This window comes from Equus quagga, chromosome 4, assembly GCF_021613505.1.
Source record: "Equus quagga isolate Etosha38 chromosome 4, UCLA_HA_Equagga_1.0, whole genome shotgun sequence".
Lineage (NCBI taxonomy): Eukaryota > Metazoa > Chordata > Mammalia > Perissodactyla > Equidae > Equus > Equus quagga.
In genome coordinates, this window is record NC_060270.1 from 132,160,992 (window position 1) to 132,179,962 (window position 18,971).

Sequence of the window (18,971 nt, forward strand, 5' to 3'; positions counted from 1 at the left end):
GGTCTAGCCCATCCTCTAAAACTGAACCCTGTAAAACCTCAACCACTTCAGAGAGCTGCAATCTACCAAACATGTAAGTATTGAAAACCCAGACTTCTTCAAGATGTATCAATTACTTGATGAAAAGCAATAATTAGATCAGAAATATATATTTAGATGTTAATAGCTGATATACTAATGTGCACTGTCATTCTTACTTAATAAAGCAAATCCCTAAGTATCAGTAACAGGGAATGCTTTTAACGTACTTATATAGAAACATATCATAATTCCGAATTTTATGAGCTCATGCTGGACTTTCTTCCAGTATACATGGAATCCATGACTGGCATTTCTCTGGTGTCCAGTTCTTTAAAAGACTAAATGAAAAGTCAACAAGAGTTTCAAGCACTGACAAGATTTTATTTTCCCTTGATCATTCTTACTGGCATAGAGAAATCAACACTTCTACCAAGTGTCACAGGAATTTCCTAAATTACATGATTATAATTATATAAATCAAATGATAGATGTATTTCCCATGGTTAATTCTCACTCTTTATAATCTTTCACTTTCTATAAATCCTAAAAATAATTTTTAAAAAGTTCCCAAAGTATATTACCTCTACAAGAAGCAATAATTATCCTTAAAAATGTGATTTCCCAGCTTTTATCAGATAAACCAGGATGCTAGAATGCAGTATAATATTTCTACTTCACATGGGCTGGCTCAACCACAATTCCATTGCCTATGATGACCAGAGAATTACAACTCACTGGTTTCAGATTTTGAAGGGGCCTTAGAGATCATCTGGTCTAAATGCTTGATTTTTCGGATAAGGAAACTAACGCCCAGGGAAACTGTGACTTCTGAAATAGGACAGTTAATTAGCAGCAGAATGAATATGAACCATCAAGCTCCCTCAGTTAGCTAGAGAAATGTAGCAACACCGCCAGTCCTTATAGGGTTCTAGAGCAAACTGATCTGAGCTCAAATCTCCGCTCCACCACTTGCTCTCTAGCCTCAGATTCCTCATCTCTGAAATGGGGATAATCCCATTATTTAACTAGCAGAGTTGTTGAGAAGATTATAGGAGCTAATGGGCGTGATGTTCTTAACTCCTGACATAGAGGAAGCTCTCAGCATCTTTCGTTTACTTTTGTTTTATACTCCTACTGCTACTGCTGTTACTACTTCTGCTGCTACTACTACTGTTACTGCTGCTGCTGCGACTACTACTGCTACCAATACTCTTACTACCACTACTGCTATTGCCATCTGTTCTTAATGTTCTCCTACAATGAAAAAGAGACAAGAAAGCTGCTCCCAGTGCTACCTCGGAGTACCAGTGTAACTGGCTTTGCTGGTATTTACTGTGTAAAAATATAGACACCATTTCTAATGAGGGATGGAGGCATGTGATGACTTCTTCACCACCTTATTGACAACTTACAAAAGCCTCACAGAAAGAGAACAGACATCGAATCACATTTTAAAATTCTCTCAATGAGTACATTTTAGTTGCCCGGATGAATGCACATGTCTAGGAGCTCCACTGTAACACCCCCTCAGGGTCTAGGTCATGTTTTAAACAGATCCAAAACAAGGTGGCTTTGTTTTTCAGGAATCACAAGTTCTCCGGGTGGGAATAATCAGGATGAGGGAGACGTCAGCCTGACACTAGGCTCTCGCTCTAGGGAGAGGCATTCACGGCAGATTTCAACACACTCAAAAACAATCGTGCACTCTGACAGGACGCTGAAGTGCTAACAGTAGGTACATGATGGGAAAGACAGAGACCAAGGGAAAACAAGGTACATAATTAAAACAGTGGACTTTTGGTCCTGCACATTTTAATGAATATCCGGTACTTTTATTTCTAAAAGAATTATGTTACCACTTCTTATCAGTAAGAAAACTCCTAGGACTACAAAGTATCATTTCAGTTGCTTCTGTACAAACGAATCTCAACGAGATGCCCACAGTGAGGGCTGATTACCCGATGGCCTGCCGCTCCAGCAGCCTCTGCACTGGAATGGTGAGTTTCCCCAGAAAACGCTTGATGATAGGACGGCTCTTGGCAAATTTGTCTTTAATTTCAATTTCTAAGACATCGGTAAGAAGTGCAAAAAAGGAATATTTCTGGAAACAAAACCAGATAACATTTTGATTCAAAAGAAAGACAAGTATGAAATTATATCATTTTATTACTATAGAAAATGGTATCTCTTAAATCCTAACGACATATAGACTCTCCACTGCTAGAATTATCTGCAGCTATTGTCAATCTTTTATTCACTCAGAATCATTAACATTCACAATGATTAAAAAGCAACAGTGAAGGATCCGCATGACGAAGGAGTCCCTTCAATCATCCAGCCCTTCCTGGTTCAACGGTTTCAGATGTTATCAAATATTAAATTATGCACAATACAATTTTTGTACTCACTACATTATTGTATCTTAATGCTTTGAAATTTAATATCCTGCTATAGGAAGGTTTAGAATGAACCAACGTATTTGATTAATGGCAATTTGAATTCCTGATCCCATGTCATCATGAAGTTAGTTGCACAGCACAGGTTAAAATACTCCTTCACTTAGTGGTTAAAGTCGGAACATCTGCAGAATACTGTGGTTTCCCTGATCAATATTAAAATAAAACAATGTTTAAATGGAGATTACTTAATTTAAAAGGCACACAGGGTCATTTCTTCTGGGAGAGAAAAATAAAAGTATGAGGTTAAGACAAGCTTTCTTGTTTTCTTCAAGGATGCCACTGGAGAAAATGGGATTGGACATTAATAAGGATACAAAATTCACAGAAAGAGCTTTCCTCATTTATAGCGACTTTCACATATATTGTCTTCATTTTATCTTTACAAAGATAAAATTTTCTTTTTGATGATGAGGATCTCAGGAAAAGTAAGTGATGGAGCCAAGAATCTAACCTGAATCATTTCACTCCTTCCCTGACAGCATCCATGCAACCACAGTGATGTGAATGGTGCTAGCCAGCTTGACACTTAGGCTCCACTAAGTTTATTTAGTCATAACAATTAAAGTTCTTCAAAGGGCCATGCAGTTTAGTAATCTGCTTAACGGAAAAAGCACTTGCTTAGAATAAGAGAGCTGAGTTTAAGCATTATTTCTGCCTCTGAGTAGCTAGTTACATAAACACTCTAAGTTTTGGCTTCTTCATCACCAAACTGGAGAGCTGAACATCTCATCCCCTTGCCCCCTTATCAGGTTTGCACTGGGAACATGGTGAAGAACTTTGTAAATATAAAATGTTGGGAAATAAAGTTATTGCTAGTGTCATTAGTATATCCACTATGTGCCTTCCAGAGCTCATACTGAGATAAGTTTTATCTCTTCTAGGCTTCTAATGTGTTAACTTAAGTGGCATTCCTTTAAGAGTTATTTACTATTTGGAGACCATAAATAGTTTTTTAAATCAGGTATAAGAATACATGCAATATTTATCCATTTAAATAACCATAAGAACTGCCCCGGAGGAACATCCTGCTGTGCTGGCCAGTCTCAAATAGCCACACCTTCTCTCCAATTGGTTTTAGAGCCCCTGAATTATCTCCCTCTCCTGTGAAATATTTCTACAACCTTGTTGCAACATATTGCCATTAAACATTTAGGGAATGACTGAATTAACTGTGTAACTCCTGTGCCAATAAAGGTTTACCCAAGGACACTCTAACACTAGTGCCTCGCATCCGCGAGAAATGGTGGGAGACTCATGCTTTGCTCACTCCATGGGAAGCGATGTCTCTGTTCATTCTTTGACTTTCAGCAGTTCTAATGAGAAAACCCTTCACTTGCTTTCACTGACAGGTGCACTAAGATGACTGGAAGCAGGACGTAGCTGTGAGGAAGTCTAAGTACCGTCAACACAACCCGGCTTCGCTCAGGATGACAATTCTCTGCATGGCTCACTTAATTAACCGAAATCTAGAAATCCAAAAAACATTTGCCAAAGTCCATAGGGAGAGAAATTCCTTTAATTTGTACTGTTATAGGCTACAAGAAAATATCAAAATTTTTAATAAAAACAAAATCAGTATTACTGATTTTCCTCCTGCCTCGGGCTCCAATATGGCTCTGCAAGGCGCTGTTACTGATCCTGCCCTGACTTAAAATTTTGATATTTTGTTCATCAGGAACTTTTTGCATTGATTTTGATGTTTTAAAAAAATGTTAGATGAAAATATTTATTTGGATTATTGGGTTTTTTGGCATCCTTTAAATCGTGCATCTGAGGTGAGTGCCTCACATGCCTTACCCCAGACCTGGCCCTGGCTAGAAAGGACCATCTCAATCTCATTGTACCCTCTTTCTTTTTTTTTTTTTTATTTTTTTTTTTTTTAAAGATTTTTTTTATTTTTTCCTTTTTCTCCCCAAAGCCCCCCGGTACATAGTTGTATATTCTTTGTTGTGGGTCCTTCTAGTTGTGGCATGTGGGACGCCGCCTCAGCGTGGCTTGATGAGCAGTGTCATGTCCGCGCCCAGGATTCGAACCAACGAAACACTGGGCCACCTGCAGCGGAGCGCGCGAACCCAACCGCTCGGCCTCGGGGCCAGCCCCTCATTGTACCCTCTTTCTGACAGACGCTCTAGACACCTCAACCATCCTGCCCATGCCCATAAAGAGCTCAATGATGCACAGAGTCCAGAGGAAAGAGATGGAGTTGGCCGACATCCTAACCGTCAAGTAGAAGACCTTGGAGGATCATCTTACCTCTCGGTGCCAAATTGGATTAGTGGTGTTACTGATGATGGTGGACCTTCTCTCCTGCCCATGGTGGGCGCAGGTGGGGAAACTGCTCTTCTTCCCTGGCTGAATGGACATCTTAAGGTAAGGGTCAGGATTGAAGAACATCCCTTTCTTTAGTCCAACTGCTCTAAGATCTTTAAAGACAAAGAAAGGGAGGAGGAGAGGGGTAGGGGAAGAGAGAGGGAGAGGAAGGATTCACATATCCTGATTAGAACAAGCAACTCAATGACAATTTGTTGTTAAATAATCACATAGGACACTCTAAACAGAATCTATTTGGCAAAACAATAACCAAGTTATTCAGATTATGATTGCTTAGATAAGTGAGGACAAGAGGGTTATGACTAATTCTAGCAGGGTGTTTCCTAACAGGCTGCAAAAATGAAGCCAAACTTTTACCACCACCTTATATACCTAAACTGAGTTTTCCTGGGAACCATCTTCATTCTAACATGTGCATCTTCACCACCTTTTTCAATGTGGTTTGGCAACCAGCATTTCAAACAATGTCTTGAGAGAAATCCTTAGTAAACAGTTTATTAAAAAGGAACACCAATATGTTCCTTCATGAGAGAAAAATGAATCTTCTACATACATGTATGGAATGCACTGACTAAGTTTAATTGGGGATGAAACTTTGGAGCACAGATCCAGTTGTATCACATTTAGAATGTCACATATATTCCACAAATGTAATGAATGTTAGGGGAACAGAGGAGATTTATATATCTATTTATATTTCTAAAATTTGAATGCTACCTGCTATTTTAAATAACTGCAAGGTTACTTGTTCAATAACTTTTAGCTAACAAGTATTTGATGAATATCCCACAACTCATCTTAGATTTACCAGTTGTTATTTCCTAATATGGGAGCTGCTAAAAGTTCTGGCCAAACTCTGGCTAGTAAAGAGACCGACATTTTAAAAGTGGTCAGGCTACGAGATACAAAATGTCAGGACACAAAGCTGGCTTTGCTTAGTCCCCCAACGCCTTTCTGAGAATATCAGTTTGAATAAGGCTGGCCTGACAGCCAAGTGAACCTGAAAGCTTTTGGAAGAATAGACTGTTTCTGGGTAACGTCATGTCGTTATGATCAGTCTAGGGAGGTCCTGACCATTGGTTCAGATAGAAATTCTGCAGATGGCCTTGGAACCTTCAAAGACCTTTGGATTACCCAGATCGGCCAGGGAACAGACTTTGTATAGTGACCCTAAATTTACAGGAGGTCACCAGGGTCATCCTACGCAAGGCCCTTCCTGAGACACAAAGTCTTTCTCACAAGGACAGAATTGGCTTAGGGTTGCCCACAGAGCCATATCTCTAGGGAGCACTCCCTGGAGGAGTACGCCAATGGCCAACAAGAACTAGTGGCCTAGATGCGTGTGATGAAAACAGACCAGGACTGTCTAATGACACATAACCGGCAGTAGAGGGAGGCAGTCTAATATGTTGGCAAAGATTGAAAAATTCAATCAAGAGGACCTTATGTTAAAAACACTGCATGAAACACAGTAAGATCTTTGATCTGAAAAGGAGTGGGAGACGGGAAAGATGAGTAAAGAACTAGATAGGCACTTCTGAGAAGCTGCCGGAATCCCATTAGCCTTATAGATTCCATTCCTAGTACTTCATAAACTATGAAGTCACTATTAATACACCATTTGCATTTTACTATCAATTTAATAATGCTACACGTTTTCACTTGGCTTTATTTAGCATAAAATAGCTTTGAGAGAAAAATGCAATTTACATATTTATTTTCTTGCCTTTCTTGATTATGCTCGCCTTGGACTCAAAGACAGAAGTATGATATTCTTTAGATACTAAATTTACTTCTAAACAAGGTATTTCTTTGCCGTAAATGAGAAGTAACATGTACAGAAATGGCTGCCGTGACATCTGACAAAGCTAAATTATTCATGCAAACATTCCTTTGAACAAAAAGCATGCCACCAGAAGATTAAGTCTCTGTGACGAAAGATGTCACTGTTAGATAACCTTTATACTAAACTTGCCCACAAGGGACACTGTACAAATAAATCTTCATTATTAAATACAATATACTACCAATTATTTATAGTCTGGTTATTCAGTTCCCTTTATCTATCTCATTTCTGCTCTTGCTTGTCTCTTTTTTCTTTAATATATTTTATTGCTCATAAATATCCACACCACCTAATAAGGACTCAAAGTCACAAAGGTAGGACATTTTAAACATCTTAGTTTAAAGGTTTATTTGGAGAAGAGGTTTAAGATATCAATCAGAACACAGTTTTTGTCCTAGAGTTCAATTATTTGTGTCCCTACTTATCCAAAATAATCGAGAGTAGAACATTTGCAGGCAGCCATTCTACAGTGCTTCAATGCTCTTGGATAAATAATATCATCCACTGTCAATATACTACAATCAGGTTCATTTTTTAGAGTTGCCATTATAGAATTGCTTTCATTTTCTATAATTTTTAGCAATTTCTGTACACCATCTGCAAATATCTGACTCTGTGGTAGGAAATAAAACAGATTTTAGGTAGCCAGCTGCCATGTGTATAGAGGTGAAATGTTGGAAGTTGTATTTAAAGAAGAAGCATTTGGCTTTGCTCCAAAGCTTAGCTCCTACTTTTTAAGGAAGATGTCTTGGGATTTTTGACTTTCAGATGGTCATTCTCCCATGGTGAGTTAATTAACATACCCTCTGGAGTCAAAATCAATATGTGTGTGTTATGTTTAGAATGACATTGATCACTTGAAAGCATAGGGCAATGATTCAAAACTTAGAAAACTCTTGGTATGGTCTCACTCTTTTCTGAGCTCTGGAAGTTGGCTAATTGCTCCCTACCTACAAATGAAGGATTTCTGTACCTGCTGCCCCTCAGGACTGTGAGTGTCTAGAGCACAGGCAGCCAATGGAAATGTTTCCAGGAGACAGACAGATAAGGGGCTGGGGGAGCAGTACCACAGCAAGGGTACTTCTAGGTGCCCTCCTAAAAACCTAAATATTTTTTAAACCCTGAGGGTTCCAAACAAAACATATTTATTGGTCAAATTTGAACCATAAGCCACCAGAATACAACCTCTGAGACTCACCAGATAACCAAAATAAAAAAGGCTTTCATAGTAAATAATCTCAAGTGGGAAGAAGGAAATGCTAGAAGAGACACAGATCCTCGGAAGGCCAGGCACCAGCAGTGAACTAGGGTGCACAATTAAGCACATGTGATAATTGTGCATCATGGCCATTCTGCTCTCAATCAGCCGTCTAACTCTCATTCTTGAAAATGTCTATTTTCATTCACAACATTTTTTTGCTGCCAAGAAAAAATGAATCTAATTTAAATTTCAGAAGCACTACACCTATGGAAAAATAAAAACAAAACGTCTTACAGTGGCAGATGTCTGTTAGACTTTATTTTGTATGCATTGCATCAGAGTTGTCTGTTTTAAGAGCTCATTCCAAATATCCTTGACTTTATGGCTGCCAACTAATTTTTTTTAAATCAGTGGCTTTCAAACTTTTTTGACATGTGTGTGTGAAATACATTTTAAACTGAAACCTAGTAAACACATACATAGGTGTGTATATTTTTGTGTGTGAAAATTTTCAGTTTGTATAAACTGATGTTCTATGAAAAAATATTTCCCTTGGTGGTAAACTCTGATTTTTGTCTATTTTTTTTTAAATTGGTTTCAAAAATTGTTGATTTCAACTAAATAAATCTTACAAACCACAAAAGAGTTCCAACTCACAACTTGAAAAACAGTGCTTTAGTAGTATGATAAACACACAAGCAATTAGAATATTTTACTAACCAGAAAACAAATGAAAAAAATTGTCTTATCCACTTTTCAATTTTTATGTGTATTCCTCCACAGAAAGAGAAGTGTCCCTTGGCCTTTTTCTCCTAGTCTCCAAATTTTTCCTTTCTTTAGACAAGGTAAGCACAAATTGCTTTCAATAATCAAAGCTCTCCAGTGGGATTAGCACATGTTACATTGCAGTTGTTTTTTTTTTAAAGTAACTATACATAGTTATGGTCTTTTTATCACCAGAAAACTTGGTAGAATAAATAATTTGTAAGTTTATATCAATAATCTAATTTTATCATTGTAAGAGTTATACTTGAATTTCTAGAAGTATTACCAAAAAAATAAACAACTAGTTCACATATCACATATGAGTGTGTAGAAAAGAATGACTATTCATGCCTCTGAAATTGCACACTTGCAAACTGGACACCACGCTTACAGACAGCCTTACCTGACAATGTAAAGCTAACGAGTTTCCGCGAATGCTGATTTCCTGAAGCACCTCCTTCCATGCCTTCTGCCCCCATCTACAGAGAAAAAGCACGTATCTGAAGTTTCACAGGAGTATGATGCTTCTCAACCTCCCCAGGGAACCACAACATTTGCAAATACGGTGATTTTTGTATCCAACCTGTATTGTAGTATATGTCTTTTCATGTGCTACAAATCTTGGAATTGAGACGGAGGCAGATTCTCTGAGACAAGAGAAAGAGTCATACTTAAATTTAATCTTAACTCCAAATCAGATGGACATGAGCCTCTAAATTCCCTAAGATATGAATCAACCTACTTTACATCCTTTTACTCCCTTGTTAAGAATATAGTTGAAATGTAGTAAATGTACTTATATTACTATATTAAAATAATTCCCTAAATTAAAAACCAAACATCAAATTCCTTCAGATTTATTAGGAAAACCTAGAATAAACTACGCAGTTGATTTATATCAGATTCATCCATATATATGTATAACTATCTTCTCTTGCCAAATATTTCTGAGTGACACGTGGGTGTCCCCTCACCCTTGTAGCTTCTGTTTTATTGTGCTGCAGGTACATGGCACAGGCAATTATAATTAGCAATAATAAGAATCTGCAATGCTATTGTATTGTAAAGCTCTTCCTACAAGCTTTCAAGTAAATTATATCTCACTTAAAACCAGTCATTTATAAGCTGCATAGCAGATTTAGGCCTTACCTCAATTTATGTACAATCAGTACTTAATTTATGGTACACTAGGAAAAAAGAGTTTCACGGGTCTCTAAAAAAGAAGTCCATAATACTGTAACAGGCAGAATTGAAGGCAGAATACTTTTTGAATAGTTGGGAGACAGAAACTACATTTTAATTCTAAAGTGTAGATTAAACCCTTCCGTCCCATCTTTGGGGGGCTCCCATACTCCTGTAAAATTCATATACCTCCCCAAAATAAAAATTTCACTATTCCAAGCAAAGTTGAGAAATTTCAAAATAAATTCCATTGAAATTTTGAAATATTAATTCCTACTTCCTCCTCCCTTTCCTGTACTGTAGTTAAGACTATTTTGTGTGACTGCTTCCTGATTGTTTCACGTGTCATTCACAATATACTAGGGCAATAGCCAGGTATCTTTATTTTATTCTGTCCTTAGAACCAACTCCTTGACAGCGCTGGGTTGGCTCTCAACAGGTAGGTATAGTTTATTATTTTGTATTGTACCCCTCTGACTCATCACCCCCAGGTAAACTGGAGCAGAGAGAGCAGCATACTGGCCAGACAAGTGATCGTTGTGACCACCTCGTCCTGTTTTCACCCTGGAATATAGATTGGTGAGTAGTGAGGTTGTGCAGAAGACAACTAAGACAGACACTCAGTAACCTACCCACCCTGTGCCCTGGGCATAGCCAGACATCTGATAAACTGTGGCTTCCCCTCAAACGGACCATGCCAGCCAGTGAGATGTCCCACCCCAAGGATACAACCTCTCTCCCCGCTAAGGGATACCCATGCTAAGTGAGTTAAATGAGACTGGAAAGAGTCCTAGCGTGTTTTCATTTAAAATCTATTTAAAATATTATAAGAAACTATAGAAACAAAAGAAAACCCCCCAAATTCTCCTTTTTTTAAATGTAATTCACTGTCTGGCAAAAGGCTATTGTGAAATCATTCCCACAGAATTCACAGATACCTGCGGCAAAATGCTTCTCTGAAATAACACTCAAAGAATTCAATTTTATCATTCATTACAATAAAGCCAGGAAAGATCGAACATTACCTCTAGATACAGGGACATCAGTGATAATAAACACACCTGTACTCCATGTTTAGAGAGGGGTTTGTAAAATAAACTCGCTCCCTAGATTCACTCCAGGAAAACCCAGAAACAACACTGTCCACCAAGTGCCGAAACAGTACATGGTCGTGAGTGATGGTAGCTTTCATCTGTCTCTGAAGCCAAAGGACTTCCTGCTCCAAGGGTCTGAGCCATTTCACTGTGTACACTGATGAATGACAATGATGTCAAAGTGCAAATGACAATTTTTTTTATCCTTGATTCATTGCAAAAGGATATGTGAGAAAGGAGACCGCACAATTAGAACAGCAGCTATTTCCTTCCCTATGGTTTCTCAGTTACTTCTTCCAGGTCTATTCTTTGCAACTGGTTGTGGAACAAACATACCAAATGGGCATTGTGAATGTCAATGTAGTTAATCAGTCACAATAACCAAACACATGTCATACAGCTCAATGACCATCACGCTGTGATAGAAACACAGCACTAGCCCCCGCAATGAGGTGTCCATATGGCACAGCCTCTCAATTTTGGATACAGACTCAATTGTCTCAAGCTTGGTCAGAAATATATTGACCACCAATTCCATTAGTCAGCCTTTGAACCAAAATATTCTGTTCTGATTGCCAGTGCTGTATCTATGAAGCTTTTAAGGTGTTCTAAAACCTGTCTGAAGCAAACCATCTCCAACTATCCACAGGCTTTGACAGAGTGATCACAATGCAAAACCAATGGATGAGATCAATGTTCACCAGGCTGCAATGAGATCTGATGCCTTCAATGATCCCTGATCATTGAAATTGCTCATGCCCAAGAAAATCTGATTCCAGAAAATCATGCTTGGAAGCTATTTTCTAATTTCATACACAGCTAATTTTTCAAAGGTTTTATTATAAACAGCCCCACATTTCTAGTTTTATAATTTTTCTTCTTAGACTATTAATTAAAGCATGTTTCACTGCTTACTATGTGACACGGCAGATTTTGAAGTCAACAACTGTTATTCTCCTTGTGACCTTCAAAGATCTATAGGTAGTGTGGGTTATCCTTTTATATTCTATACTATGTTTACTATAATGGGACCTCAAATATAATTCAAACGTGAGCAGAGTACTTAGATGTTGAAGATTTTGCACATACTGTTCCCTCTGCCTGAAATGCTCTTCCCTCCCCCTCTTCATCTAAATAACTCCTACTCATCCTTCTGATTGTCCCACAAACACATCTTCTTCAGGGAAGCCTTCCAAGATCTTCCTGATCGAGATAAATCCTACTAGCGTGTAGTCTCACAGCTCCATTTTACTCAATGGAGCAATGATCACTTAAATAAATATAATTTAATTTAATTGATGTCTTTCTCCCCCACCAGACCAAGGAGAGCAAGGACTGTGTTTCCGGTTATCCTTTCATCCCTAGTGGCGACTGCAGGCACCCAGAGACTACTTGTCCGAATGAATAAAATAAAAGGAAAGGTCGCTGGATACTGCATTGGTAGGTCTGGACAATTTCAAAATGCCATCTGCAGAGACTACTTTCTGAATTTCAGGGGGTCAACTTGGCCACTGGCCTATTTCCGAAAATGCATGCATCTATAAATGTGTATACACACACTACAGACATAATATGAAGATTCCATGTTATAGAAGTCAATATTTTTCTTCTATATTTTCATGACTTGGTTTTTATTAATAACCAATAAACACTGCAATGATTTACATATCTTAGACTCTAAGAATCCCCCCAAACTGTCTGAGTCCAAACCCCTATGGACAAGGCAGTGCATCTTGCAAAGCTGTTAGATTTCAAGGTTAATTGATGGAGTGAAAAACCACAAAACTGTGAAAAGCAATCCTTAGGAAAGCGCCGTGTTGGAAATAGACATACTTTCCTTCAAAAGTCCAATACAACCAGTTTCCTCCAAAGCTAAATTAGATCTCTCTTTCTTCAACTGAGGTCCTGGTGAAGAGACTGGCTTCCACTGAGTGGCTTCGTCATACCAAAAATATGTGCGGTGTCTTTAGACACTAGACCTCAACTCAGCCTCGAGAGGGACCCAGCGTTCAGACCTCCTGAGAGAACAGAACATTCCTGATCTTCGTCTCACATTCTCTTTGGGGCCAAAGCTCCTTAAGTTGACTGGCAGGTAGAATCATACACTATTTAAATTGTTATTTTTCTCTCTTTTCCTCACTAAACTTATGAAAATTAAATTCATGTAAGATGCAACGCCACTGTGTCCTACCAACCAGTCACCCAGACTAAGTTGAAAACACTTTCCATGATGGGGCGCTCGCTAAGTTGCTTCATGAGAGGGTTCCTTTGCTATATACAGAATTGTTACAAATCCAGTCATAATTTCCCACTGGTTTGTGCTATGGATTCAGGTATGCCAGTCTTATAAGGGACTTCCTCTGCTAAAACGGTGCCCAGGCTGTTCTGCGTTTTCTTTTTCATTGTTCCCCACCCTCCCTGCCAGAGCTGCACGGGCAAAAATAGACATCCTGGCCGGACATCCCAAGGAAGCGGGCAGTGGGGGCACTCACCAGCACAGCGGGGTTCTTCACCGTGATGCAGGGGGTCGTGGCCCGCAGGGCTCCGCTAATGCCGTGGTAGTATTTAAAACAGATTTTTATCTCCGCTGCAAATTGATTGGAGAAAAACAACGATGTAAACACCAAAACAAGTCAATTAGGAATCAGCCGAGGAAATCCACCCCACTGCCTCTCAGGAAACCCTCCGCATGACTCTTGGAATGATCCCTGCTTTTCCAAGCAGAGGGAACAGAATATACCAATTCCTGTTTGACTTTATATGAGCCTCTGAAATTTTCTAAGGACAGCCCAAATATATTAGAAAGATAACGCACAAAAATAGCATGCCAAAATATATATAGTGTAGAGATAAGAACAAGACTAGCTACCATTCACTGAGGGGCTCTGTCTGCTCCTGTCGTACTGAATCCTCACCTCAGCCACGGGAGGCAGAACTGCCCGCCCCCGTATTACAGAGGGAGTGCTGAGGTTTGTCCAAGGCCAAACAAACAGGAAACGACAGAGTCAGGACTCAAAAGCCCAATTCCAAAGCCTTCGCTCCTATCCTCCACAATACAGACAGACTGCAGCTGTCAGTGGAAATAGAAGAAAAGCAGGCTAACAAAGCAAGAAAGAGCACTGTAGTAGACTCTGCAGTGGTAGGGGCTGGAATCTGTATTATTCCAATTTTCCAAGTGACTTAAATGCAGCCACTAGACAGAGATCAAATTTAGGAACCACTGGTATATATGAGTACCAGCATGTAGACAGATACAGATTATAGATATCATCTCCACAAGTGTGTGTGCATGTGTATCTAAATCTACATGTATATGCGTGTGTGTGTGTGTATATATATATATAATTTGAACTTGATAAAAAGAAATACAAATGTCAATTACTGATTTTGGAAAGTAACTACAATTTCCAAGACCATGAAGCCAAAATGTGTCAAAGGTTAAAGCCACAGTCACCGGAATTTCTCTGTATACAGAGCGTCTGAGTCACTGAAGTGTCACTGGCAGATGCCTTTTCCCAAGGTATTGTTCATTATAGGCAATGATGCTGAAGGGCAGGGACCAGGGGGAGTCCCAGCCTACAGGAGTGGAGTTCCTCTCTCAGCTGAGTCACCGGATTACCAAAGCGGGGCCACTCAATCTATTTCCCCAAGGAGGTTAATCTTCACAGACTCTTCTGACTGTACCAAATGGCCTCCTCCAGAGTATTTGCTTTGCTTCTTTTAAGAGAACAATATAATGATTTAAAAAAATCCTCTTTTAGGAATTTATATTATTATACTTTTCCTATCAATGATGAAATGCTAAATCTCAAAAAAACCCCGTCTGTCATTGGGTAAAATATTGAGCTTTCCATCATGCATGTTAATCACTATGCAGAGATTCACAATGTAGTCAGCACGGTCCTGCAAAAGATTTTTACCATGGCCCCACCACAACCCATGCCCAGCACTAAGCCAGAGAGCACGAGGGAATCACAGAAAGGTGTGTGTCTAGCAGTTGACTTCCAGTGTAGCTGTTGACATGAGAATTGCAGGCATGACAAAATACAGAAGATAAATTCTCAAAAGGAAGGGTGCAGGGAAGAAAAGTGTGACCACAAAGAAGAGGAGTGGGGACACAGGAGAGTCGGAAAGGCCTCATGGAACAAATGGGTCAGGACTCAAAGCTACAGATGAGAAAAAGGGTGTGGAGAGAGTTAGGACTGAGGAGTGGCAAAGCACGAGGCAGGAACTAGCATGCTGGGTTGGAGGACCAGCAAGGAATTCCAGCTTTACTCTTACTTCCCCTCCCTGGGCATACGCCACAAATGACCGTCCTGAACGCTAACACAGGTTTTTGGTTATTACTGAAATAGTAATAGCTGTATGGATCTGAGCAAACCTTACTCTCCCACTCGCTTTCTTCCAAGACCAGTAGCACGCATCCTGCAAGGACAAAGTTAAGCAACACGCACAAGGCTTGTCAACGGAGAACAAGCATGGGGACGTGTGTGAAGCCTGAATTCTGTGGCAGGAGCTCACAATCACACTCAAATGCTGGGGCCCAGCAGGCTGTGACTCTGCCGGCAGCAGCACCCCACAGATCAAATCAACCGATAGTGAGTGAGCAGCTCATTTTCCAACGAGGAGAAGTGCATTTTTATAAGACATCTTCCCCGAACTCCCTCTCAAGTTAGGCTGCCATCTCCTCTTTTCTAAAGTTTTAATAGTCAGCTAGGTAACAGATTATGAGACATACAAAAAAAATGTGACTGCTGATTTTTATTTATAGGATGTGGATAGCCAGGCCAGCTCCACTAGCTGACCCATTTGGGGGTTGTTTTATTCCTTACTATAACAAAAATCTCCAACCCCGGTGACAAATTAAAATCCCTGAAGCTATAAAAGAACTCATTCTGAATTGCACACAGCAGATTTTGTGGATATGATCACCAAAAACACCACAAAGCTGACAGCTTCATAATGCTTTAAGGCTCGGGGCAAAGCCAAGGGGAGTCACACAGTTCACTCATTACAAAACCAAACACACACTCTGGTCACCAGGGAGAGAAACACAGGACTGGACAGAACGAGCTGTTTGCACCTGGGCTGAAACCAGCTGGCCCTTTCAGCAGGACACCAGTGAAGATTCCTGCCCCTAAAATACAGGAATGTTCCATGCTGAGTGGGAGTTTCCTTCTTCAAATATTATTTAGTGTTTTAGGAGTTCACTCAAGATAAAAAACTAAAAAATGGTGTAACTAAACAACATCCCCTCTGAGTAAGAGAGAGAAGAGAGAGAGCAGCATTTTGATGAATGTTCTTGAACATTTTAGTTATGAGAAAAGGTAACTAGAAGCATACTGAAAAGGGAGGAAAGGGAAGCTGGTGTCATGTTTCCATTTTAACTACCTTTTGAACTCCCAACTGCAAGTGGAAAACAAAAGCTGTTCCTGAGAAACAGATAGGACAGGTGAAAGCAAACGCAGGCACGAAGGCCGAGCATCAGAGAAGAGAGGAGCCCATGGCCCACAGGGGGAGCCCTGTTCACAGGCAGGGGAGATGGAGGATACGGACTAAGGAGCTATGCACCACCCTGTACACCCGAGGATGCTTTCTCCACAGCCTGAGGCGGCAGCCAACATCTCGTCCTTGTGGCCTCAAATTATGGGGGGGAAATATATATATACATTCCCCTCCATAATATATAGCCATTATAATATATACATATATAGCCATTCCTTTGGAGTATAAAAAGCAAGAGTATATTCGCCAAAAAATCCACTTATAACAAGGATGTTGCCTCCGAGGGCGGGAAGCCAGGAGAAGGGTGAGGCTCTCCCCTTAACCTGCAAGGACCTACAGTCTGCTGGGCCAGCCTCGGAAGGAAGACAGCACGGCCCGAGCAGCATCTTCCTCTCTCTGAGGTCCCTTCTGAGGGGCTGAAGCCAGTCATGAATCATGGAAATACATTTTGGCCCCTTTCAACAATCTTAAGGACAGTTTCATCTATGGAAATACTAAAATAAAGATTTGGCAGCCTCTATCCTCTATTAAAATGCTGATAAGACACAGAAGCTCTTTTATTTTCAAATTTTTAACTTGTTAACTTTCATAAATACAAAGGAAGATGCCCCCCAGAGCAATAGACAGCGCGCCAACCCCATCTCCAACGCAGATGGGAGGCGATCACTGTGCAAACACGCATTCAGTACTTGTGGAGATGGAAGGGACCTTGGAGGACAGTGTTCAGGAACTTAACTTACTGTTCCTAAGGAAAGGGGCTTCTGTAATTGTGTGAGTCTGACATCGCATTTTTAAAGCAATCATTCTACCATCTGTTTAAAGGAAGAATATATTTCTGGGTTTGTATGTCAATAAAATATTTCCAGATGTATCACATGAAACTGGTAAAAGTGATTGCCTTCAGGGAGGGAAAAATGGTGACTGGGGCATCAAGTTGGGGAGATATTTACTTTCACTTTTTGTCTTTTTAACATTATACTCTTGTCATATATTATCTATTCAAAAATTATTTTTTAAAAGCAATCTCAACTCAGCTACATTAACTCCAGGTGTTAGCATAAGATTCCATTTCAAGCCCTCTCTGAAAAAAGGTTCCACAGGCCACTTCCTGCAAGAAATGGTTTTGTTTCAAAGACTGGGATCTGGTCTATCAACTTAAATAGCTACAAACTCACTTAGGCTGTAGTAAATAGCTTGTTCCTATTTAGAAAGTCTGGATTTTCCTCAAGTGTCTAGAAGTTAAATATTTTGAACCATAAAGATAAATGGAATGGAAATGTCCTTGTTCTTTTAATCATTTCTATTTCATTAAAATAGAATATCTTAAAAGAAAATCAAGCTACCTGCAATTTATTATTTATCCTAAAACAGTATTTTAACCATTGTCCTATGTGCTCTTTTTTTTTTTTTTTTTTTTGCTGAGGAAGATTAGCACTGAGCTAACAGGTATGAAGGAAGGACAATGAAGGAAGGACAGGCTTGAATGAATGAATAAATGAATAACCATGATCTATAAAGAACTATATAAGAATAAAATAGATATCCTGGCATGCAAAGACAACTTTTGAAACCTCTTACATTTCAAACCTCAAGAATGTACACTGCACAGATGACCCATTCCGTTTCTGGGAGCAGAAGCTCATTTGAGGAATACTTGACAGTCTTATGACGAGTAAGTGCAGATGAAGCCGATCCTCCTCTCCGACGCCTGCGAGGGCCATCTACCCCAAATTAAACCTTTGTCCTTGAAATTCATTCAAGTAGGCCCCAAGTAATAATATAAGTCCGAGCCACCTGCCTCCTCTGGGGTTTATCCAGACAAATTGAAGCCATCTTTACTCTCACAAATAGCTTAGATAGTGCTCAAATCCAGGTCTGCCCGTGAACTTAGATCAATTTTCAGAGAATTTTACTTTGCTTGGACTTTTGATGAGCTAAAGATAAATTTTTCTCCTGAAGATAACAGCAAAAGTTTTTAAATGTCTTAAGTTTTCAAGATCAGGGGTAGAAAATATAGAAGCTGCCTAACCACCAGCCCCTACCCTGATTTTTTTTAAGTTCCATGCCATCAACTCCAGAGATTCAAGTAAAACTTCATTATGCTGTGAAGTCCCCTTAGGTCTGCTCTAGCCAGACATGGGGTAAAAAAATGATGTCTAAAAGACACAGACTCCAGTTCTAAGCACTGATATAAACAGCACCTGAGGTTTTTTACAGTGAACAGATATTGAAAGGATAGGGATGTGTTGGGGGAGGCCTCATTCTGATTAATGAAGATAAACTTATTATAAAGCCAAATCTTTCTGTAATTCCTATTCACTGCCCAGGACATTAACTTATATGACTTTTCTCAGTCCTTAAAAGGTACATTCCAGAATATTTTCAGTTTTACAATCATGCTACACAATATCCCCAATTCTGTGTGTGAAGAATTAAGGTAGGAATGCTAAATTTGAGGAGAAAAGAAAAAGGAAAGAAACCCTATTGTTTTCTTCATTTCCAATTCCTGGCTTCAATGTCAAGCCCATTTCTACTTCATACTAGAGCGAGGGGTCAAGAAAAACATT

The 18,971-nt window shown here is 39.5% G+C and overlaps 1 protein-coding gene across 7 annotated transcripts in view; it reads right to left on the reverse strand.

Annotated features, from left to right (window-relative positions):
* The window catches only part of LOC124238139 (E3 ubiquitin-protein ligase HECW2-like), a 375,422-nt gene that overhangs the window by 118,469 nt on the left and 237,982 nt on the right, over positions 1-18,971 (reverse strand). For all 7 annotated transcript variants that reach the window (XM_046658740.1, XM_046658743.1, XM_046658742.1 and 4 more), the window contains 4 exons: positions 13,392-13,486; positions 9,027-9,102; positions 4,734-4,903; positions 1,980-2,122 (listed from right to left, as the gene is read on the reverse strand). In XM_046658740.1, coding sequence (XP_046514696.1) covers positions 1,980-2,122; positions 4,734-4,903; positions 9,027-9,102; positions 13,392-13,486 — 484 coding nt within the window. The remainder of the gene's footprint in view (positions 1-1,979; positions 2,123-4,733; positions 4,904-9,026; positions 9,103-13,391; positions 13,487-18,971) is intronic.